General features: G+C 42.9%; 2 protein-coding genes across 2 annotated transcripts in view; both read right to left on the bottom strand.

Annotated features, from left to right (window-relative positions):
• Window positions 1-2,707, bottom strand: part of LOC138947036 (uncharacterized) — a 257,233-nt gene extending 254,526 nt beyond the window's left edge. The window contains exon 1 of the mRNA XM_070318464.1: window positions 748-2,707. Within this exon, the coding sequence (XP_070174565.1) occupies window positions 1,348-1,836 (489 nt within the window). The 5' untranslated portion in view covers window positions 1,837-2,707 and the 3' untranslated portion in view covers window positions 748-1,347. The remainder of the gene's footprint in view (window positions 1-747) is intronic.
• A 5,678-nt stretch (window positions 2,708-8,385) lies between these two features.
• LOC138947027 (protein disulfide-isomerase A5-like) overlaps window positions 8,386-25,454 on the bottom strand; it is a 47,269-nt gene continuing 30,200 nt past the window's right edge. Inside the window, exons 13-23 of the mRNA XM_070318457.1 lie at window positions 24,683-24,822; window positions 24,308-24,378; window positions 23,219-23,347; window positions 18,964-19,153; window positions 16,033-16,100; window positions 15,100-15,178; window positions 14,574-14,586; window positions 14,161-14,229; window positions 11,825-11,964; window positions 10,574-10,736; window positions 8,386-8,538 (exon numbers count right to left, since the gene is read on the bottom strand). Coding sequence (XP_070174558.1) covers window positions 8,445-8,538; window positions 10,574-10,736; window positions 11,825-11,964; window positions 14,161-14,229; window positions 14,574-14,586; window positions 15,100-15,178; window positions 16,033-16,100; window positions 18,964-19,153; window positions 23,219-23,347; window positions 24,308-24,378; window positions 24,683-24,822 — 1,156 coding nt within the window. The 3' untranslated portion in view covers window positions 8,386-8,444. The remainder of the gene's footprint in view (window positions 8,539-10,573; window positions 10,737-11,824; window positions 11,965-14,160; window positions 14,230-14,573; window positions 14,587-15,099; window positions 15,179-16,032; window positions 16,101-18,963; window positions 19,154-23,218; window positions 23,348-24,307; window positions 24,379-24,682; window positions 24,823-25,454) is intronic.

Raw genomic sequence — 25,454 nt, 5'->3', positions numbered from 1 at the left:
TGATACCGGTTTTACTGTGAGTCATTTTCTCACCGAGTGTGCTGATCTGTATGATCAACGAGAAAAGTATTTTGGCACCTCGAGCTTGAAAAGTATTTTTACAGAGGTCAGCTCTTCAGCTCTTTTGGGGTTTTTAAAGGAGTCTGGTCTTTATTTTAAGATTTGAATTTTAAAACAACCTAGTTTATTTGACATATAGGGCTTTGATTTGACTTTTTTGTTGCCTTCGGGTGACGTTACGGATTTTATGTATTAGAAGTGTTTTAATCTAAAAATGTGCAATGATTAACTTGTGGGGTCCTGATTTGGCCTATTATGGTCCGCTGGACCCGAAAAGCAACAGCTAACTAACTAACTTCTCACCGAGTGTGCTGATCTGTATGATCAACGAGAAAAGTATTTGACATATAGGATTTTGCTTTGACTTTTTTGTTGCCTTCGGGTGACGTTACAGGTTTTATGTATTAGAAGTGTTTTAATCTAAAAGTGTGTAATGATTAACTTGTGGGGTCCTGATTTGGCCTATTATGGTCCGCTGGACCCGAAAAGCAACAGCTAACTAACTATGTGATACTGGTTTTACTGTGAGTCATTTTCTCACCGAGTGTGCTGATCTGTATGATCAGCGAGAAAAGTGTTTTGGCACCTCGGGCTTGAAAAGTATTTTTACAGAGGTCAGCTCTACAGCTCTTTAGGGGTTTTTAAAGGAGTCTGATCTCTATTTTAAGATTTGAATTTTAAAACAACCTATACTGTTCAAAAAAAGAAACGCATAGCTTGTTATATTTGGTTAATTTAGTTATATGGCTACAAGGATATCCACCAAACTGCAGAAAATGTTTATCTGGTCGTCGACCTTTCGTCCATTGCCACAAGTGAGCTCTGCACGTGACGCATGCGTTATCAGTGGCTACAATGTCAAAATTGCTCATTTGGCATGACCACTCGTCATGCTTCAGTGTAATCTCGTGAAACTCGGGGAATATTGAGCTCTCACCATGTCTTCCAAAACCCATAAAAGCGGATTGTTCGCCACAAAGAAATCAGACGACAATTCAGCGACGAAAGATGGCCCGATTGAGCAGAGAAGACCGCCAAATTGCATTGGGTCGTTTACAACCAGGCCAAAGTCAAAGTGCAATCGCCAGGCACTTCCACGTGTCCCAGAGCACCATCAGTAGACTGTGGGTCAGGTTTCAAGCCACTTGTTCCGTTGCTGACTTGCCACGAGCGGGAAGACCAATGGCGACAACTGCTGCTCACGACCGCTTCATACGGCTCCGCCACCTCCGGAATCGTTTCCTGTCGGCCTCATCTTCTGTCCAGGCTCTCCCCGGGCCACACCGATTATCGGACCAGACCGTGCGGAACCGCTTGCATGAAGCTGGTTTGAGAGCTCGCAGACCTCACAGAGGAGCTGTCCTCACCCGCCGCCATCGCCAGAACCGAGTGCAGTGGGGCAGCCAGCACCTTCGCTGGACCGTCCGGAATCACTGGAGACACGTGTGGTTCAGCGACTAGTCCTACTTCCTGCTCCAGCGACATGATGGTCGGAGGAGGGTCTACCGGAGAGTAAACGAACGTTACGCGCCCAACTGTGTGGATGAGGCACCCGTTCATGGTGGTGGAGGCGTCATGGTGTGGGGGGCGATCAATACCGCTGGAAGGAGCACCCTGGTGCACGTCCAAGGGCGCATAACTGCCCAGCGATACGTGGAGGAAATTCTGCGCCCACACGCCCTTCCTCTTCTGGCTGACCAGGATGCCATATTCCAGCAGGACAACGCTCGCCCGCACACAGCACGACTCACCACCCAGTTCCTCACCGACCACCATGTCCAGGTGCTTCCCTGGCCATCCATGTCGCCAGACATGAACCCGATAGAACACCTCTGGGATGAATTGGACAGACGTGTGCGCAGGCGAGAAGAAGCGCCGGCAAATCACCGCGATCTATTGTAGGCACTTCAGGAGGAGTGGGACACCATCCCACAGCAAGATATCCGGCATCTGATCCAGTCCATGCCCAGAAGGTGCCGGGCAGTTGTTGCTGCTCAAGGCAGTCACACCCCCTACTGACTTGACAGCCTCGGCACCCAATCGTATTGATTGACTGATTGATTTGAAGATGCAAATGAACTGTGTGTGCATTCAACTGTGTCCATACCAAATTTCAAACAAATAATCTAAATATTGGATTTTCTGTTAATTTTTTCGAAAAATAAAACAAATTTGGCAAGTAGCAACTATGCGTTTCTTTTTTTGAACAGTATAATTTATTTGACATATAGGGTTTTGCTTTGACTTTTTTGTTGCCTTCGGGTGACGTTACGGATTTTATGTATTAGAAGTGTTTTAATCTAAAAATGTGCAATGATTAACTTGTGGGGTCCTGATTTGGCCTATTATGGTCCGCTGGACCCGAAAAGCAACAACTAACTCATGTTCATCTGCTTAAAAGAGAAGAGGCACCATGGTGCTACGCATGTGATACTGGTTTTACTGTGTCATTTTATCACCGAGTGTGCTGATCAGTATGATCAACGAGAAAAGTATTTTGGCACCTCGGATCTTGAAAAGTATTTTTACAGAGGTCAGCTCTACAGCTCTTGGGTTGTTAAAGGAGTCTGGTCTTTATTTTAAGATTTGAATTTTAAAACTATCTAATTTATTTGACATATGTATAGGTTTTGCTTTGACTTTTTGGGTTGCCTTCGGGTGACATTACGGATTTTATGTATTAGAATTGTTTTAATCTAAAAATGTGCAATGATTAACTTGTGGGGTCCTGATTTGACCTATTATGGTCCGCTGGACCCGAAAAGCAACAGCTAACTAACTAAATTGCCATTTTTATATTTAGTCAAGTTTTGACTAAATATTTTAACATCGAGGGGGAATCGAAACGAGGGTCGTGGTGTATGTGCGTGTGTCTGTGTGTGTCTGTCTGTGTGTGTGTGTGTAGAGCGATTCAGACTAAACTACTGGACCAATCTTTATGAAATTTGACATGAGAGTTCCTGGGTATGAAATCCCCGAACGTTTTTTTCATTTTTTTGATAAATGTCTTTGATGACGTCATATCCGGCTTTTCGTGAAAGTTGAGGCGGCACTGTCACGCCCTCATTTTTCAACCAAATTGGTTGAAATTTTGGTCAAGTAATCTTCGACGAAGCCCGGGGTTCGGTATTGCATTTCAGCTTGGTGGCTTAAAAATTAATTAATGACTTTGGTCATTAAAAATCTGAAAATTGTAAAAAAAAATAAAAATTTATAAAACGATCCAAATTTACGTTTATCTTATTCTCCATCATTTGCTGATTCCAAAAACATATAAATATGTTATATTCGGATTAAAAACAAACTCTGAAAATTAAATATATAAAAATTATTATCAAAATTAAATTGTCCAAATCAATTTAAAAACACTTTCATCTTATTCCTTGTCGGTTCCTGATTCCAAAAACATATAGATATGATATGTTTGGATTAAAAACACGCTCAGAAAGTTAAAACAAAGAGAGGTACAGAAAAGCGTGCTATCCTTCTTAGCGCAACTACTACCCCGCTACGAGTATACGGTCTTGCTGAAAAATGGCGTTGCGTTCAGTTTCATTCTGTGAGTTCGACAGCTACTTGACTAAATATTGTATTTTCGCTTTACGCGACTTGTTTAATACTAACTTTAAAATAAATAATGAGTGGCCCGCTGCTGACACCAGTTGATCATGTTTAAAATCAAGGATAAGCCACAAATTGTTTATACAATACCTAAAATTCTTCAGCTCCCAGCGGGGCGTTGTCCCTGGATCCAAGGTTGTAACCCCCCCCCCCCCCCCCCACCCCTCCCTCGGGCTTAACTGCTCCGCCCCTGTATGCGATCAAGGCAGACAGCCATTTAGACGGAAGTGTCTGAGACACTTAGTCATTTGGACATGAAAATCACACCCACACTCTTAAATTTAGGGAATATCCTTCGACCTCCACACACACACGCACACAATAACAGCAAAGAAGACGGGGTCACGAAATTGTGTCATTCAACTAATCAAACCGCCCAGAACTGAACTTCCACCCAAGAGATGCCCCCAAAAATTCGATCGTGGTTTCATCAAGAAAGATCAGACGTTTGTCGCGCCCCAGTTTGGTACAGATAATCGAATAAGTCGTCTGGTTATGCGAGATTACACTCAGACAAAAGTAAAACGTACACAGGGTCGCCATTGTCTGAGAATGATTGAAGGGGGATAAATCGTCTGGCTGTCTGCAGCTCAGTAATGCGAAGAGTTGTCTGACTTTCACAAAAGGAGACGACTCCGCTGTTATCTGGGAAACACAAACTCTAGATTACAGTGCTTCCAAGTCTGTCTAGGTACTTTCAGAAATGAAAATCGATGGGGAACTTTTGAAGGTTTTTCCTGTTAAAGATACAAGTTTCAGTATTTGATCACTTACAATGTAGGCCGCTGCTAACGGCACGATATCGTTTGGCTAGCAAATATGCTAGCGGGCACGATATCGTTTGGTTAGGCTGCTAACCAGCAAATAGGCTAACGACACGAACAAACTTGGCTACAGGAAGGCTAAAGTTTTAACAAAACTGAATGATGAGACTGAATAAGCTTGAATTTGTATCCTACGATCGATAACCAGGCACTTGAAGAGTGTAGTGTACGTCATACAGCGAAGAAGAAGAAGTGTACGTCATACATCCTCAGCGGTCAGTCACTTTAGTAACAATATGGCGTCATGTATGACGTACTTCACAAGGTGTCTTGGTGAATCCCGCGATATACATGTGTATGTTTGATTTTTTATATCTCTTATATATATATATATGTATAGCCTATATTTTATTTATTTATTATTTTGTGTGTGTGCGGATTTGTAAAGCTGGATGAGACCGTCGTAGCCTTAAAACTCTGGTTTATCCCGCTATAAGATAACATTATTATTATTATTATTATTATACCCCCAGTAAAAAGTGGGCTCTAACTCATATACTCGTACATAACTCTATATATTGCCTAAAAAGAAATATGTAAAGTTTACACGGTACACCCCCTGCTCATCAACATTGTCAGATTTTAAGGGCCGAAAAGTTTCCATACCCGGCTGACAACATTGTCCGTATTACTCCAGCCCCCCCATCAACTTTTTCCTGGCAACTGAAAAAAATCATAAAAACCCTGGTCCCCCCCAATGATTTTGACGCTCCGCCGCCCCTGTAACAGGAAGATCTAGCTCCCATATCCGCATTCGGATAATTCTCAATGCTAATATGATGGGTGTGTATTTTATTGTTTAGAGGTCAATTATTGTTTTTGCTGGTGTTATTGATCCGCAGATCTTACACACACAAACACACACATTATGCGCGCCACACTGTCGCACAATTCCACCCCTCTTCCGCTCGCAAACTGTCTCTCGCAAACAAACTGATCACAAAGTTTAAGATTAAACACATTTGAACAAATATATTTATTTATTTATTATCATTGCTTAACGTCTAGCTGACTACGGAGAGCCGTCTCAAGTTGAAATCACAGAATTAGCAACATATGATCAACGTGTTGATCACAAAGTTTAAGACCCAACTTTGAAGTGGAAGTAGAATGACGTCATTTTTATTTTAAAACGGGCGTAACTCGCTTCAAAATTGACCAAAATTGATGCAGTTTTTTTGCTTTTGGCGTTTTGAACTGGCGTGTATGTGATGTCTGGCAGAATCGCGTCACAGCTTCATGTAAATCACTATAGGAATCGAAATGCTGGCCAACATGCAAATACCGATCATTCTCCGCCATGATGGACAGCAAAACGCGGAAAGAAGAGGAGTCACGTGACAACGGTAGAAAAACAAAGGCTGCTGGGATCGGAACATTTTTCTCATAAACCGGAAGTGACGGAACAAAATGCTCAACTCAACAACAACAACAAATGCCTATCGCTATAAACTCGTCAGACGAATGCATATGACGAATTTATGGAAGATTATAAAAATGAAAATGTTGATTGTGAGAACAACAACAATGAGAACAAGAAAGGATCGTTTCGTTAGCATCTGGACCACGAATTTGCTTCACATCCGATATCGTTTCGCTAGCATCCAAGCTCTCACAGTTGAGGGCCCCAAAGGGGGGGTATCATCACGATCACGGGAAGGGAAATTTTAGCTTTCACGATCACAGTTACCTTGATTTTTGTTTTCACGATCACAAACACCTTGACGAATAGAGGATCATAGAGTGATACAGCTGTGAAAAATGTACGTTGAAAATAACATGCTTTGAAATAATGCCCATCACGATCACGAAAACAAATGACGATCACGATCACGATACTTGATTTTTTTTGTCATCACGGATCACAGGCAAAGTCCCATCACGATCACAGAAATGGAAATTTCGGCTATCACGGTCACAGAAAGGTCAAAAAACAAGATCACGATCACGATTTTAAACCCTTTGGGGCCCTCACAGTTGCTTCGCGTACGATATCGTTTCGCTAGTATCTAAGCCCTCGAATTTGCTTTTGATATCCGATATCGTACCGTTAGCCACTCCGTGCAATGTACATGTAAAAAAAAAAAAAAAACTTGCATTCGTTCAAGAGAGGATAAAGGGGTGTCCGCATGTATGTTTGTTTGTTTGTTTGCTTAACGCCCAGCCGACCACGAAGGGCCATATCAGGGCGGTGCTAACGTGCGCCACACACAAGACAGAAGTCGCAGCACAGGCTTCATGTCTCACCCAGTCACATTATTCTGACACCGGACCAACCAGCCCTAGCACTAACCCCATAATGCCAGACGCCAGGCGGAGCAGCCACTAGATTGCCAATTATAAAGTCTAAGGTATGACCCGGCCGGGCGCGTGTATGTGCGTCCATGCATGCATAGATGTTGACATGCGAACATATAAAAGAAACTCAGTTCTTAGTTCTGTCTTTTCCCTTTCAAATCCCAAAATGCAAATTATTTATGTATCTTCTTCTTGTCGTTCGCTGTTAGATCGTCAGTCCGGACTGCAGGGCGAAACGTGCTGTCCTCTCCAAGTCCTCTTTGGAGCCGTATAGCTTCTTTTGTAGCGCTGTCTCCTCTGGCCAGGTGGTGTCCCTCAGAGCACTGTGGTATGGACAAGCCTGCAGGATGTGCTCTGCTGTCTGATTCTTGCCACACAGACATAGGGGGGAGGGAACCAGCTTCAGTTTTGTGGTCTTATGATGGTTTAGTCTGTTATGTCCAGTGCGGAGTCTGAGTAGGACGACTTGTTCAACACACACCTCTCTCCCTTTCTCTAACTATTAAAAAATGTGTGTTTACATTCTGAGACTAGCTGTTTGAGAATAAACAACGCTTGAATCTCCCATAAGTTGTATGGATCTGGCTGACAATTATGTATGCGGTGTCTGTGACAGAATGTGTACTGCATGTGCTTTTTAAATGAGTGGTAGTGTCTCAAAGAGCCAGAGTAGTGATTGCTATTTTTATTTGTATTTCCTTGTTCTTTATACAATGCCGGGTTTTCTAGTCTCACCTGTCCCTAATTGTTGAGGGTGTAAACCTTACCTTTCTCTTTCACCGAGCAGTAACATGCCTCTTACGCTGACTGACAGGGTTCAAGCCTCACTTAATTGGGGCGTATAAAAACAATGGATGTTTCCAAAAACATATTTTCACTTGCTTCCATGGCATGTGATGTCTCATCAGTGAATGTCCTAATAATTCTAATGAAGTATTCGTTGTAATCGTTTACAGGCAAGGCAGGCAGGATGTGTCAAAAAAAAAATTCCTTAATGTCATTATAATGGACAATAAAGTGTTATTGAATCTGACCCTATTTTCAGGACCAGGGGAAGTGAAAGCAGTTCAGGGAGAGGAGATGGGCACCACTCTCATACAGCTGGGTTTGAAAAAGTATCGGCAACACCTGCCTCCCCATGTGATCAACAATGGTTATGGGACTTTATTTTTAACTTCTTCATCATAATATACTGAATTAAGACTTTTAAAGACACACTCCTCTCAAACACAGTTTGACTAACCATCTCGGATCTTGCCAGGTTTTTCCATGGGATATGACCATCCCTCCACTTTGACATATACCAAAAATCAAAACTAGGGCTGTTCTCGTGGGAATTCAAATTGTTTGTATGAATTTTGTTACAAAATTAATTTCTAACAAAATTCCACAGTGCAGAGCGCCCCCAAGCTGTTGATTTTTGGCGTGTGGCCAAGTGGAAGATGCTCTTATTCCATGTCAGAGCCTGGTTGGATCTGAAACGGCGAGCCGAAATTTTTTCAGGAGGAGTATGCCTTTAATCGCAATAGTTAAGCTGCACAAACACACTGACACAGAGTAAAGAAAACACAACACAAGCAAGTACATGTTATGTCGTGTAATATGGCTATAAAGTGTAAATATTCTTCTGTGCAAGTGTTGTCACAATTCGTCCTTATCTGCTGCTGATGTGAAAAACTTGACTAGGTCTTCCTCTGATCGCCCACCGTTGTATTCTGACTTCAGGGCACCATTCCTGCAATGACAACAAGATGACTTTAAAAAAAACATTTTTTTATTCTTTATTATTTTCCACAAAACAAAACACGTTGGGGGGAGGGGAAGGTGGGGGGATTTAATGCAGTTCTGATTCATTGAGCATCTAAAATCTAGTCAGTTGGTGTGATGAAATTACAAATGCAAACTCTGTAGAAAAGTACACTCACACCGTGTCTTTCTCTCTCTGTTCACGTACACACCCACACCAACCAACACACACCTCTCTCTGTTCACGTACCACCCACACCTCTCTCTTTCTCTCTGTTCACATACCACCCACACCAACCAACACACACCTCTCTTTCTCTCTCTGTTCACGTACACACCCACACCAACCAACACACACCTCTTTCTCTCTCTGTTCACGTACCACCCACACCAACCAACACACACCTCTCTTTCTCTCTCTGTTCACATACACACCCACACCAACCAACACACACCTCTCTCTCTTTCTCTCTCTGTTCACGTACACACCCACACCAACCAACACACACCTCTCTTTTTCTCTCTGTTCACGTACACACCCACACCAACCAACACACACCTCTCTCTCTTTCTCTGTTCACGTACACACCCACACCAACCAACACACACCTCTCTCTCTGTTCACGTACACACCCACACCAACCAACACACACCTCTCTTTCTCTCTGTTCACATACCACCCACACCAACCAACACACACCTCTCTCTTTCTCTCTGTTCACGTACACACCCACACCAACCAACACACACCTCTCTCTTTCTCTCTGTTCACATACCACCCACACCAACCAACACACACCTCTCTTTCTCTGTTCACATACCACCCACACCAACCAACACACACCTCTCTCTTTCTCTCTGTTCACATACCACCCACACCAACCAACACACACCTCTCTTTCTCTCTGTTCACATACCACCCACACCAACCAACACACACCTCTCTCTTTCTCTGTTCACATACCACCCACACCAACCAACACACACCTCTCTTTCTCTGTTCACATACCACCCACACCAACCAACACACACCTCTCTCTTTCTCTGTTCACATACCACCCACACCAACCAACACACACCTCTCTCTCTCTCTCTGTTCACATACCACCCACACCAACCAACACACACCTCTCTCTTTCTCTGTTCACGTACATCCACACCAACCAACACACACCTCTCTCTCTTTCTCTCTCTGTTCACGTACACACCCACACCAACCAACACACACCTCTCTCTCTTTCTCTCTGTTCACGTACACACCCACACCAACCAACACACACCTCTCTCTCTTTCTCTCTCTGTTCACGTACACACCCACACCAACCAACACACACCTCTCTCTCTTTCTCTGTTCACGTACACACCCACACCAACCAACACACACCTCTCTTTCTCTCTGTTCACATACACACCCATCTGTTCACATACCACCCACACCAACCAACACACACCTCTCTTTCTCTCTCTGTTCACGTACACACCCACACCAACCAACACACACCTCTCTCTCTGTTCACGTACACACCCACACCAACCAACACACACCTCTCTCTCTTTCTCTGTTCACGTATACACCCACACCAACCAACACACACCTCTCTCTCTCTCTCTGTTCACGTACACACCCACACCAACCAACACACACCTCTTTCTCTCTCTGTTCACATACCACCCACACCAACCAACACACACCTCTCTGTTCACATACCACCCACACCAACCAACACACACCTCTCTCTCTTTCTCTGTTCACGTACACACCCACACCAACCAACACACACCTTTCTCTCTGCGCATTCACCAACACATACACAAACACACTTGCATGCACACAAACACACGCTGTTTCACGGTACAGATGAATGTAAAACTACAACAGGGGTACGTGAAGCTCAGTTTCGGACTTATTGTTTTCCAGGATGATCCTTTGTAAGTTGACTTTTTTGTGATTTTTTTAACTGAATCTTCCGGCAGTCAAAGGGTTATGATCAGATCAAGCAAACAGAAAATCAAATGGGACTCACTCAAAATATTTGAGCGTGGGGTATCCTTTCACATCATATCTGCTGCCAACATCTTTAAACTTTGTGGAGTCCACAGCTGCCAGCTTAGCGTCTGGTGACTCCTTCTTTAACCGTGTGGCTGCTGACATGTAGGCCGGCTTCATCTTCTTACAGTGGCCGCACCCTGTAAGACAGAATGAGGTAAAGTTAACCTGTACATGATCTCTTCTTTCTACAAGTGCGTGTCATGTCTCTGTAAGTTGCACATAAAGTGTGATCCATTTCTTTCAACATTATTGTCAATCAATATGAGGCTTATATCGCGCGTATTCCGTGGGTACAGTTCTAAGCGCAGGGATTTATTTTTTATCTTTTTTATTTGCTATGAAATTTATATCGCGCACATATTCAAGTGCAAGTTATCTAGAGTGTTTTCAGACGTTTCCGTGATGCTGATGAGTGAGAGAGAACACGACAGAATCAGTAGAATATTGTTGAGGGTGGGGGCCAATGAGACAAAGACAGACACTGAAACATGAAAAGAAAGATACAGAGAAAGTTTGTTTGTTTGTTTGTTTATTTGTTGCTTAACGTCCAGCCGACTACGCAGAGCCATATCAGGACGAGGAAGGGGGGGATGAAGGGGGCCACTTGTCAAGCGATTCCTGTTTACAAATGCACTAACCCATTACTTGTGTCCCAGCAGGCTTTAGTAAAACTAAATTAATACCTACTGGAAGATTACCAGTTTCCAGTATGTTAAAATAGGCTTAACCTATCTACTGCTGGACTTACATCAGAACACTAACAGATTAAACTATACATGAATCGCGAGACAAGCGGCAAGAGAAGAGATTTTTTGGAAAAAATACAGGTGAATGAGCAAGAAGGCAGAAAAAAGAAAAGAATTCATGAAGAAAAAGAGAGCATGACAGGAAAGAGGAACCAAAAATCTACCTAACAGCAAACTAGAAAGCTCCTGCGGTTCCAAAAACAGGAGGGGCTTTTAATTTCATAACCGCAGTGCCCCACTGCGGGAATACAGAGAAAGACAGAGAGCTCTTGCTGTATTGTGGAATGATGTGATCATGGAACAGTGTATGGGTGTGTGTGTATAGTTCTGTGTAAATACTTAGGTGTGACTTTCTGATCCAATGCATCTATGTGCATTTTCATACCCACACATGACTATGTTCTAACACGGATTGCATGCACTAACGTACACAGATTGCATGCACTAAATCATCTACATGAGTTAACAAAACCACTCACAGGGGGCATAAAACATGACCAGCGTTTTCTTGTTCTGGGCGATAAAGTCGTCAAAAGTTGTGTCCGTCAGATGGTTGACGTCCGACACCACTTCAGCCCACTCTGGCTCCGCTGGTGGGGGTGGGGGTGGGGCCTTGGGGCTGCAAAAGATCAAATATTTAACTTAAAACAAACTACAAAATTCTTCCCATAAATTCTTCTTGGGTTACAGCTCTCATTACATTTAGTCAAGTTTTGACTAAATGTTTTAACGTAGAGGGGGGAATCGAGACGAGGGTCGTGTGTGTGTGGGGGGGGCGATTCAAAGAAAACTACTGGACCGATCTTCATCAAACTTGACATGATAGATCCTGAGTATGGTATCTCCAGACGTGTTTTTCATTTTTTTGATAAATGTCTTTGATGACGTCATATCCGGCTTTTCGTGAAAGTTGAGGCGGCACTGTCACGCTCTCATTTTTCAACCAAATTGGTTTAAATTTTGGTCAAGTAATCTTCGACGAAGCCCGGACTTTGGTATTGCATTTCAGCTTGGAGGCTTAAAAATTAATTAATGAGTTTGCTCATTAAAGTTGTCATTAAAATCGATTTTTTGCAAACAGATTTAAAATTGATTGCATCGTATTCTTCATCACATTCTGAATCTAAAAATATATACATATGTCATGTTTACTCTTAAAATGTGATCACAATTAACGAAAATAGATTAATTAGTCTTACGATTAAAATTTAAGAAATCGATCCAAAAATGATTTCATCTGATTCTTTATCATTTCTTGATTCCAAAAACATATAGATATGATAGGTTGTATTCAAAACAAGCTCAGAAAGTTAACAAGAATACAGAAAAGCGCGCTTTCCTGCTTAGCACAATACGCTGCCGCGCTAATCTGGCGTGTCAATATCACTACGTTTTGCACGTGGGAGGTGAGCAATTTCCTTCACGCGGAGATTGACGAAGCTGTACTGTCTTGGTAAATAATACAGTTCATTCAGTTTCATCCCGTGAGTTCGACAGCTTGACTAAATGTAGTAATTTCGCCTTACGCGACTTGTTTTATTCTTCTTACAGCCTATGAACCAAATGTTGTGTTGACCAAGTTTTTAATACTGCTTTGGGACTGCAAATGATAAAATAGTTAACTTAAAACAAACCAAAAAATTCTTCCCATTAATTCTTCTTGGGTTACAGCTCTCATTACATTTAGTCAAGTTTTGACTAAATGTTTTATCATAGAGGGGGGGAATCGAGACGAGGGTTGTAGTGTATCTCTGTGTGTGTGTGTGTGTGTGTGTGTAGAGCGATTCAGAGTAAACTACTGGACCGATCTTTATGAAATTTTTCATGAGAGTTCCTGGGTATGATATCCCCAGACGTTTTTTCATTTTTTCGATAAATGTCTTTGATGACGTCATATCCGGCATTTTGTAAAAGTTGAGGCGGCACTGTCGCACCCTCATTTTTCAATCAAATTGATTGAAAGTTTGGCCAAGCAATCTTCGACGAAGGCCGGACTTTGGTATTGCATTTCAGCTTGGAGGCTTAAAAATTAATTAATGACTTTGGTCATTAAAAATCTGAAAATTGTAATTAAAATTATTTTTTTATAAAACGATCCAAAATTACGTTTATCGTATTTCTCATCATTTTCTGATTCCAAAAACATATAAATATGTTATATTCGAATTAAAAACAAGCTCTGATAGTTTAAAATATAAAAATTGATTAAAATAAAAATTCCGAAATTGATTTAAAAACAATTTCATCTTATTCCTTGTCGATTCCTGATTCGAAAAACATATAGATATGATATGTTTGGATTAAAAACACGTTCAGAAAGTTAAAAAGAATAGAGATATAGAAAAGCGTGCTATCCTCCTCAGCGCAACCGCTACCGCGCTTTTCTGGATTGTTAATTTCACTGCCTTTGCCACGAGCGGTGGACAGACGATGCTATGAGTATACGGTCTTGCGGAAAAAATGCAATGCGTTCAGTTTCATTCTGTAAGTTTGACTGAGCTTGACTAAATGTTGTATTTTCGCCTTACGCGACTTATTTTATTCTTCTGACAGCCTATGAACCAAATGTTGTGTTGACCAATAATAGTTTTTAATACTTCACTGGTAATATGTGAAAATCCCAGAGTTTAATTTAGATACCGGATGATGGTTGTTCGACATTGTCCACATAAATAAAATGTAATCAATAAAATGTAATCACTGACTGATATACTGACTGTTGAGCATGGAAGAGTGACAGGTTTCTGTGAGAGCTAAGATAATACATTAGAAAATACCTGGCACAATCACTTCTAATCGCAATAAAGAAACTCACTTTTTCATAAAGTTGACAAGATCATCAGTGGACCGGCCACCGCTGTATTCAAAAGACAGCTTTCCATTTCTGAAATAGAAATACAAAAGCATTATCATCAAGATTTTAGAACACTTGCATCAGCAAGAAGTTGAAGAACATTTGCTCACAACTTGTCTCTTGATTTGATAGAATGTTTGACTAAACACGCACACACACACACGTGCGCGCTCACACATGCATGCACTCACGCACGCACACACACACTCATACACATACATATTACCCTTTAAGATTACTATGAAGTAACAATTGGATCAATAATGAAATTGTGTCTGATATTGTACAGCTCATAAAGATGCACCGTCAAGACAGCATTAGGCTCAATCAACTCGCTCACACATGGTTATGCTTGAAAAAGTTCAAATACTTACTTAAAATATTTCACTGCAATAGAGAGAAAGTAGAAAGAGATTAGGTCAGAGTCAACACGCATAAATTATTCACAGACAAATATTAACAGTATTTACAAAACATCCGAGTTATGTGCAGTATAATTGCCACACAGCCAAGATCAGAACTGAATTTGCAAGCTACTTGCTGTGTAATGTTCAATGTTCCCTTACACATAAAACATGCAACTTTCAAGAAGATAAATTGCACAACTCTTTTGACCAAATTTTTTCAAAAGCATGCACTACACATGTCCACTGGACAAAAATGAAAATACAGTGGAACCCCCCTTTTAAGACCCGAAAATCGGAAAAAATCAAGTCTTAAAAAGGAGGGAGTCTTAATAAAATGGGGGTAAATTTACAGAGGTTATGAACAGAAAGTCTGAGGAAACAGGGTCTAAAAGGGGGGGGGGGGTGGGGGGAGAGTCTTACATTGGGGGTCTTACAAGGGGGGTTCCACTGTACTCTTATGCTGTATCACTGTATAGCATTTAATCTCACTCACATGTGGGGAATCCTCGCACTTCGTATCTGTTGGACAACTCCTGGTCGATAGTGGCGTCAACTGCTGCTAACACTCCCAACTGTAAAGTGACAAATGTACATTTCATTTTCATTTTTCATAACTTTATTGTTCCATCGCTGGTAAATTCGGGTCGTTTCCTCCCATTGAAAAACTAGCAGCAACAGAGTCGCGCTACCCAGATGTGTGCAAGTTGAGGTGTACAATCAGCCACCTGCACTTAAGGCAGAATGACGCAGGGCGTGTGTGTCACTGTGGTGACACTGGGTGGAACATGGATACCCTCTCTGAGTCTGCACATAAAGTGGACTCGTGTCGGTCCTGGCCCGGATTCGAACCTGTGACCCTAGGATCACAAGTTCAGTGCTCTACCCACTGAGCTACCAGGCCTCCCATGCAGTCTCAGAAAACATTTACCATGGATGCGTAGGATACAGACGTTTTGCTGATTTGGTTGGTTGGTTCGTTTTTCAATACTTTTCACAAGTACATGACATTACCAATATTTTATAAGCACTAAAGTGTAACTCCACTTTTCAACACCCCCTGATGCGATGCATTTATCCCTCATTTTCTCAGATCAATGAATAAAATGTGTATTATTATTATGACTGTATTGTATGCCTTAATTAACTTTGATGTTGTGTTGTTATTTTATTTTACTGCTTCCCAGTAATTTACATACAAGATGTTATTATGTGTTTACTTTGTGTATTATTACTCGTAGTTTGATATTGTGAAGTGCGGAGAGCACAGAAATATTCTGTGGTTCACGCTATATAAGTGTTCATTATTATTATTATCAAAATGTCACAATATTTCAACACTTATAAATAAGAGCAGCAAATCTGGTCCGAGACAAACAGCAAGGAATGGTTAAATAGCCAAAGAATGATAATCTTCCACACGGCATACCTTTTGTTCCACCACCTTGGCTGCAGCCTCCCCAAATGCTGGTTTCATCATTTTACAGTGACCACACCCTGAAAGAAAGACAAACAATTCTGTCATTAAAATCAATTCATCTACAGCACAGCAAACTGATCAAGTGAATCTACATTGTCAAACCTATATTACTGTCTTAACTAGTTTCATATACAATGATTCAGTGTGCTTTAGAAAATCAACTTTGACATAGTACAAATATCCAAATAGACCTGATGCGCAAAGTTTACAAATTATTTTGGGGGAAAAAATACCAAAAGACAAAAACACAGACCGCTTATTTTCTAAATACATTAAATTAACACAAAAACCCTTGTTCAAAACAAACATCTCTTTTCCTCAAAAAGAACACGTACACACACACGCCACCACCAACACACCACCTTCCCCAGTCCCTACTCCCTTCCACCCACCACCCACACACCACCTTCCCCAGTCTCTACTTCCTTCCACCCACCACCCACACACCACCTTCCCCAGTCCCTACTTCCTTCCACCCACCACCCACACACCACCTTCCCCAGTCTCTACTTCCTTCCACCCACCACCCACACACCTTCCCCAGTCCCTACTCCATTCCACCCACCCACCACCTTCCCCAGTCTCTACTCCCTTCCACCCACACACCACCTTCCCCAGTCCACCTTCCCCAGTCCCTACTTCCTTCCACCCACCACCCACACACCACCTTCCCCAGTCCCTACTCCCTTCCACCCACACACCACCTTCCCCAGTCCCTACTCCCTTCCACCCACACATCACCTTCCCCAGTCCCTACTTCCTTCCACCCACACACCACCTTCCCCATTCCCTACTCCCTTCCACCCACACACCACCTTCCCCAGTCCCTACTCCCTTCCACCCACACACCACCTTCCCCAGTCCCTACTCCCTTCCACCCACACACCACCTTCCCCAGTCCCTACTCCCTTTCACCCACACACCACCTTCCCCAGTCCCTACTCCCTTCCACCCACACACCACCTTCCCCAGTCCCTACTCCCTTCCACCCACACACCACCTTCCCCAGTTCCTACTCCCTTCCACCCACACATCACCTTCCCCAGTCCCTACTTCCTTCCACCCGCCACCCGCACACCACCTTCCCCAGTCCCTACTCCCTTCCACCCACACACCACCTTCCCCAGTCCCTACTCCCTTCCACCCACACACCACCTTCCCCAGTCCCTACTCCCTTCCACCCACACACCACCTTCCCCAGTCCCTACTCCCTTCCACCCACACACCACCTTCCCCAGTCCCTACTTCCTTCCACCCACACACCACCTTCCCCAGTCCCTACTCCCTTCCACCCACACACCACCTTCCCCAGTCCCTACTCCCTTCCACCCACACACCACCTTCCCCAGTCCCTACTCCCTTCCACCCACACACCACCTTCCCCAGTCCCTACTCCCTTCCACCCACACACCACCTTCCCCAGTCCCTACTCCCTTCCACCCACACACCACCTTCCCCAGTCCCTACCACCCACACACCACCTTCCCCAGTCCCTACTCCCTTCCACCCACCACCCACACACCACCTTCCCCAGTCCCTACTTCCTTCCACCCACACACCACCTTCCCCAGTCCCTACTTCCTTCCACCCACACACCACCTTCCCCAGTCCCTACTTCCTTCCACCCACCACCCACACACCCCTTCCCCAGTCCCTACTTCCTTCCACCCACACACCACCTTCCCCAGTCCCTACTTCCTTCCACCCACCACCCACACACCACCTTCCCCAGTCCCTACTTCCTTCCACCCACCACCAACACACCACCTTCCCCAGTCCCTACTTCCTTCCACCCACCACCCACACACCACCTTCCCCAGTCCCTACTTCCTTCCACCCACCACCAACACACAACCTTCCCCAGTCCCTACTTCCTTCCACCCACCACCCACACACCACCTTCCCCAGTCCCTACTTCCTTCCACCCACCACCAACACACAACCTTCCCCAGTCCCTACTTCCTTCCACCCACCACCCACACACCACCTTCCCCAGTCCCTACTTCCTTCCACCCACCACCAACACACAACCTTCCCCAGTCCCTACTTCCTTCCACCCACCACCCACACACCACCTTCCCCAGTCCCTACTTCTTTCCACCCACCACCAACACACAACCTTCCCCAGTCCCTACTTCCTTCCACCCACCACCCACACACCACCTTCCCCAGTCCCTACTTCCTTCCACCCACCACCAACACACAACCTTCCCCAGTCCCTACTTCCTTCCACCCACCACCTTCCCCAGTCCCTACTTCCTTCCACCCACCACCCTCACACCACCTTCCCCAGTCCCTACTTCCTTCCACCCACCACCCACACACCACCTTCCCCAGTCCCTACTTCCTTCCACCCACCACCCACACACCACCTTCCCCAGTCCCTACTTCTTTCCACCCACCACCAACACACAACCTTCCCCAGTCCCTACTTCCACCCACCACCCACACACCACCTTCCCCAGTCCCTACTTCCTTCCACCCACCACCCACACACCACCTTCCCCAGTCCCTACTTCCTTCCACCCACACACCACCTTCCCCGGTCCCTACTTCCTTCCACCCACCACCAACACACAACCTTCCCCAGTCCCTACTTCCTTCCACCCACCACCCACACACCACCTTCCCCAGTCCCTACTTCCTTCCACCCACCACCAACACACAACCTTCCCCAGTCCCTACTTCCTTCCACCCACCACCCACACACCACCTTCCCCAGTCCCTACTCCCTTCCACCCACCACCCACACACCACCTTCCCCAGTCCCTACTTCCTTCCACCCACCACCCACACACAACCTTCCCCAGTCCCTACTTCCTTTCACCCACCACCCCGCCCCACTCTCCTCTACACACAGTTTTTCCAATAAAGACTTACATGGTGCATAGAACATAACAAGGACGGAACCCTCTTTCTGTATAACGCTGTCAAAGTTGTCGTTGCCGAGAAAAGCGATGTGTTCTTTTCCTGAGATGTCCACCCATTCCTCTTCTGGTTTTGCCTGGGCTGGGGGAGGGGAGGGGGAGGGGCTAAGGGGGTCTTTCATAAAGTTGATAAAGTCGTTTTCCTGCAATAAAAGAGGCAAGAAATTAGCTACAGGCAGGTTTCACGGTAATCAGACTCTTTGATGTGTGTAAACTTTGCCTTCAAATTACTTGCTTACTGTGTTGATTTTCATCATTTTTTCTGCTTGGCATGAGTAAGTATGGTATTTGCAATACAAAAAAATAAATAAAAGCTAAAATGTTTGTGTTTGAGCAATTATTTGAGCGCGTTTTTCGAAGCGAACGTGTGAATCCTGACAGACACCATTTCCTTCTGTCACATGACCCCATCTCAAAGTGTGATTCAACAGACACAAAAATAACACACAAAACTTATGATAATGGGGTTATTGATTCAATTAATACACAAGGTTAGTCTCTGACTAGAGAAAATAGGGAAACAATATCAAATGGGAGCATAAAACCGTTTCTGGAAAAATTTTCAATCACCACCGAAAGTGTCTGTCAGTAAAAAAAACACGTGCTTTGTTTGCAAAGCAAAGCCTAATTTTACACATCGCGTGCTTTTGTCTGTTATTCTTGCTTGTGAACATCATTTTATTGATGTTCTTCACTGGAAAGCAGGTGTATCATCAACAGTATCACAAAATCGCAAAGAATGAACATTTTTGTTGTGATCCGACCGGTGTCTGTAGACTGAATCACACGTTCGGCAAACTTCGTTTTTAACGGAAATAACCGAGCCTTTAATCGGAAACGACGTTTCAACCGCTTCATATCGTCTGCAGGAAGAAAAAGAGGAATGCGATACCCAGTGAGTAAAACATTTAATCGTTTTTAGTGCCTTTTGATCAAGTTTTGTTGCGTCTGTCAGCAACGTTCGTCAACCCAACGTTCGGCACAGCGACGCACGCATACGGATTTGCAGCGTTTGCATTCGGAAAGTGAGGGATTTGTGAGTTCGTTTGCATAATTTCAATCGCTAGTAGGTTTTCCCTTCGTCTCCCATTCTTGTGTGTACATGTTATTGGCATTTCATTGTGTAAATTGAAAGTTTGTGAGTAACAGTAGTAAAATCTGTCGAACGTTGGCAACGCTGACAGACGGAAATATCGAACGTTGCCTTCAATGACAGACTGGCTTGGCGATCGTACTTTCGATTCGTAGGAACACAATATATAGAGACAACAATGTGCGCTCGTTACCACAACGGTCATGAACCGGTGAAAAAAAAATTTTTACTCCACGAAAAATTGACTCGGACGGAGTAAACTTCCAGTAAAAATCTTGTACGAAAAAAGAACTCACAAGGAACTAAATTTTTACTCCCCAAATATTTACTCCCAGTAAACATCTCGTACGAGAAACTTAGGGCCTACTCCTTCGTTTATAATTCGCGCAATATCCCATTTACGTGCAATCCCGTTTTGCCGCCGTCCCATTTTGGCGACATTTAACAAGCCAAGCGTCATTTTACTCCCGCATCCCATTTTGGCGCAATCCCGTTTCGCCGCTATCCCATTTTTTTGATTTTTTTTTTCTTTTTACATTTAGTCAAGTTTTGACTAAATGTTTAACATAGAGGGGGAATCGAGACGAGGGTCGTGGTGTATGTGTGTCTGTGTGTGTGTGTGTGAGTGTGTGTGTGTGTGTGTGTGCGTGTGTGTGTGTAGAGCGATTGAGAGTAAACTACTGGACCGATCTTTATGAAATTTGACATGAGAGTTACTGGGTATGATATCCCCGGACATTTTTTTCAGTTTTTCGATAAATGTCTTTCATGACGTCATATCCGGCTTTTTTTTTAAAAGTTGAGGCGGCACTGTCACACCCTCATTTTTCAATCAAATTGATTGAAATTTTGGCCAAGCAATCTTCGACAAAGGCCGGACTTCGGTATTGCATTTCAGCTTGGTGGCGTAAATATTAGTTTATGACTTTGGTCATTAAAAATCTGAAAATTGTAATTAAAATTATTTTTTTATAAAACGATCTAAATGTACGTTCATCTTATTCTTCATCATTTTCTGATTCCAAAAACATATAAATATGTTATATTCGGATTAAAAACAAGGTCTGAAAATTAAAAATATAAAAATTATTATCAAAATCAATGGACGTCTACCCACGACACGCCACTGGATGCCGCGTGGTGCCAGTCGTGAAAACCAGGTTCTTTGTCCTACAGTGAGACATTCAAGTTGGGGACTTTGTGACCGCTGACTTTGTCAGCATGGATGGAAAGGTGGAGAGATACAGGGCGGTGATCATCCCCAAGTCAACCCATTTCCCCGATGGGCCAGATCGAGAGGAGATCTGTGTGAAGTGTTTGCGCGCAAAAGACAATGGGAGATACTATGTCTTTCCTAATGTTGATGACATTTCATGCTTGCCAATGGCTCAGAAAAAAAAAATCCCACCAACGAACCATGAACAACAGGGGGGATTACTATTTTGACATGTGACCAAGTCTCATTTGAGCGTTCACAGTGTTACCTGAGAATAGCACACCCCCTTGAATTGGGACCAAAGAAAAAGCGTTGTATATATGCATTTTTGAATGCTTTTCTAAAGTCATAAGTTCATTTGTGAAAAAAATAAATTTTTAGGGATTGTTTTGCTGAATGCATGCAGTTAAGAAATTGACCCCGTTTTCAAATTTAGGGGGTAGGGTTGCCCCATAGCCCACGTATGTCTGTGTGACTGTGTCAAATATCAATCTACTTTGCGTACAAACTGTATAGATGTTTGTTTTTCGATTTTAGAATGATTTCTTAAGCTGGTTAGAACTTCTGAGGTCTACAGGAAACGATAAAGATAAAAAATGTACAAAATATAAGTAGCGTCCTTCATCTTACCATTGTTCTGATCAATACTGTCCCTTTATTTGCAAGTTAACCGTTTTTATTAATGTGTTCAAGGAGTATGTCAAAAATTATTATCAATGGTTGCTTTAAACAGCACCTTTGGGCAGTTATTATGCACTGAAGTTGTAAAAGCATGTTTTGGGGGTTTTAGGATATAGCGTCTTGGAACGCCAATCATCTTGGAAATACGAATGTTCATATAATTTTTTTTACTGTTTTGGATAGATAAAAAGTTGAACTCTTGGTGCAAACTGTTTTTTGGCCCCTGTTTGACTATTTATTATTTTGGAATATTGTGTGTGAGAGGGAAACTGCAATCCTCAATATCATGAAACGTGCCTACAGTGATCTTTAAATAATTCATATGTGGAAAATAACAACAAAAACATATCCATCTGGGCTCTTGTTCAACCATGTAAATTGCACCAACTTCCAAAAGGAACAAGCTTGAAAGATGCAAGTCTTCAGAATGGTGGGGATATAGCTCAGTTGGTAGCGCGCTGAATTTGTATTCAGTTGGCCGCTGTCAGCCTGAGTTCGATCCCAGGTTCGGCGGAAATTTATTTCACAGAGTCAACTTTGTGTGCAGACTCTCTTCGGTGTCCGAACCTCCCCCCGTGTACACTACATTGGGTGTGCATGTTAAAGATCCCACGATTGACAAAAGGGTCTTTCCTGGCAAAATTGCTTAGGCACAGTTAATAATTGTCTACCTATACCCGTGTGACTTGGAATAATAGGCCGTGAAAGGTAAATATGCGCCGAAATGGCTGCAATCTACTGGCCGTATAAAATTTCATCTCACACGGCATCACTGCAGAGCGCCTAGAACTGTACCCACGGAATATGCGCGATATAAGACTCATTGATTGATTGATTGAGAATCAATGATGATTAGTGCGAGCAAATTAATAAACCTTTCCAAACAAGCCTTACACACACACACACACGCACACAGATAAAAGCAAGGAAGAAAACAAGTAAAGTGATTATTCTTCTCTCTGCTATTGGTCGAGAAATAACGCATGTCATATTGCCTTTACTTTTTATCATGGCCAGTTAAGCAATCAATTAATTATTGACTCAGTTCTTAATGCAGGCGATACAGAATTAACGACATATTGCTTCATAAAACAAACTTTTCTTTCTGTAAAATCATGTGATGATCTATGAAACAAAGGGACGTAAATGCTCTAACAAAAGACGTCATGACTTTGCTAAATTGTACAGAATTTTGTGATAGCAATAGTCAATAGAGACCTCTCTGCCGCCCATGTATTTCTGGGAGTTCTTCATGTAGTTGAAGTACTTGAAGGTTGGGTAGCCGGTGACGTCGTGAGCGCTGCAGACACCCTGCTGTGTAGTGCAGTCCACCGCACCAAACATCACCTGTGGTCACAGTAAAGTCTACGTCATGTTCTTCAGAGGATAACACATGTTGGTACTAAGGAGGAAGGGACAGCCTTGGAACCAGCTGAAAGTGTTCGTATATTGCAGGTGTCCTTTCGTGAGGAGTTACCACCGACCTGTTTACCCCTAACACTTGACAAGAGTAATGGTCAAGTAAAACAATAGTAATCTGATGACCAAAATAGTAACCCAGTGGTTACAAACGCCAACATTAGCAACACAAACCTAATTTGAAGCACATTTGAAAATCGTAGTCTGGACTCAAAGGGAGTATTTTTCCCCAAAAAAGCCTAAAAAATACTAATAAATTACTCCAAAATAGTAAGGGTAGACAGGTCTGGGAGTATACTTCCATCGAGTTAAAAGATCACGGTAGATCACCAGTTGTCTTTTATTCAGAAGTGTTCTCTTACTGCAGTCAAAGTATTACCAGTACCACTGTACTGCAAACAATGGATTAAACGCATTACAGGTCTACTCTCTGTTTTAGAATGCACAGATAAAAAACATTACTGTAAAAAAAACATCAATGATTAAAAATGAAAACTGTCACACTTTACTAAAGATTGCAACAGCATGTCACTGTTAACAAGTGATCCAGTAATTGTTATACACTTTTAAATGCTAAAGAATAACTAACAACTATCACCACACTCCTTCCAGCTAGAGGCGTTAAGACAGTACCGTGGAACTTACAGGAACCCCCAATTTCACACTTACCCCTTTTCGGATCTTGCTTTTTTCAGAATTTCTGTTCACAGTCTCTGTTAATTTACCTACATCTTCAGACTCCCTCCTTTCTAGGACCTCATTTTCTGAGATCTTTGAAGGTCTTAAAATGCAGGTATAATTTTATAAAACTCCTGCTCCCTAATTCAAATCAATTTTTTTCTTGAAAAAAAAGTTCATGGGAGCTGATCACCGAACGCAGTCACTGACCTTTCCATCATCCTTGAACTTTTCAGCAGCTGCCATGAACTCTGGTTTGGCCTTTTTACAGTGACCACACCCTGCAACAGAGAAGTGACCATTCATAACAGTCATAAATATCTTCAACTCTACAAGGAGGAACTGCTGTGGGTTTAGTTTTCCCCAAAAGTGCATATGAATCGTCAATACAATATCAGAGGACACATAACAGCTTTTTATGTGCATGTGCTGCTTTGGGAAAGGTTTTATCAAAAGTTAAGTATGCATACTTTTGTCAGAACATTCTTGAACTGTTGCCTGTTTTCCTGTTTTTTACATTGACACCCAAAAAACACTCACATTTACAAAAGTTCACACATCGTAGTCTATACTAGCTCAACTCACACGGTGCATAGAACATGATGAGAGCGTGCTTTCTCTTCTTCAGGGTGGCCTTGAAGTTCTCGTCGTTCAGGTGAACCACATCACTCTCCGTTTCCTCCCAGCTGGGTTCGGGGGCAGGAGGGGGTGGGGGCTCCTTCGGGCTGCGCACACATGCAATATAGATGAAGATGAAATAAAGAAGAAGAAGACAAAACATTTATTTCTTGAACCACTCATGAGACATACATCAGAGATGACAGAACTTTTATGCAGCATCATTATTCACCTTGTGATGTCTTCTCAATAGAGGAATTGCGGAAATTACTCTAGTTGGGTTTGTATGGGTTGTGAAAGAGTGAGTACCTTTGCATTTGCGCAGACAAACTGTGCTATGTGCTTCCTGTACACGCGTTTGAGACACGACCTCTCGCTAGTTACTGGCCTGTAATGTCACTTTCTGTCTTTCTTTATTTGGTGTTTACCGTCGTTTTCAACCATGAAGGTTATATCACGACGGGGAAAGGGGGGAGAGGGGATAGAGCCACGTGTCAATTGTTTCTTGTTCACAAAAGCACTAATCAAAAATTTGCTCCAGGGGCTTGCAACGTAGTACAATGTATGACCTTACTGGGAGAATGCAAGTTTCCAGTACAAAGGACTTAACATTTCTTACATACTGCTTGACTAAAATCTTTACAAAAATTGACTATATTCTAAACAAGAAACATTTAACAAGGGTAAAAAGAGAAACAGAATCCGTTAGTCGCCTCTTACGACATGCTGGGGAGCATCG

This window comes from Littorina saxatilis, linkage group LG14, assembly GCF_037325665.1.
Source record: "Littorina saxatilis isolate snail1 linkage group LG14, US_GU_Lsax_2.0, whole genome shotgun sequence".
NCBI classification, from domain to species: domain Eukaryota; kingdom Metazoa; phylum Mollusca; class Gastropoda; order Littorinimorpha; family Littorinidae; genus Littorina; species Littorina saxatilis.
This window is presented reverse-complemented; position numbering and strand designations above follow the sequence as displayed.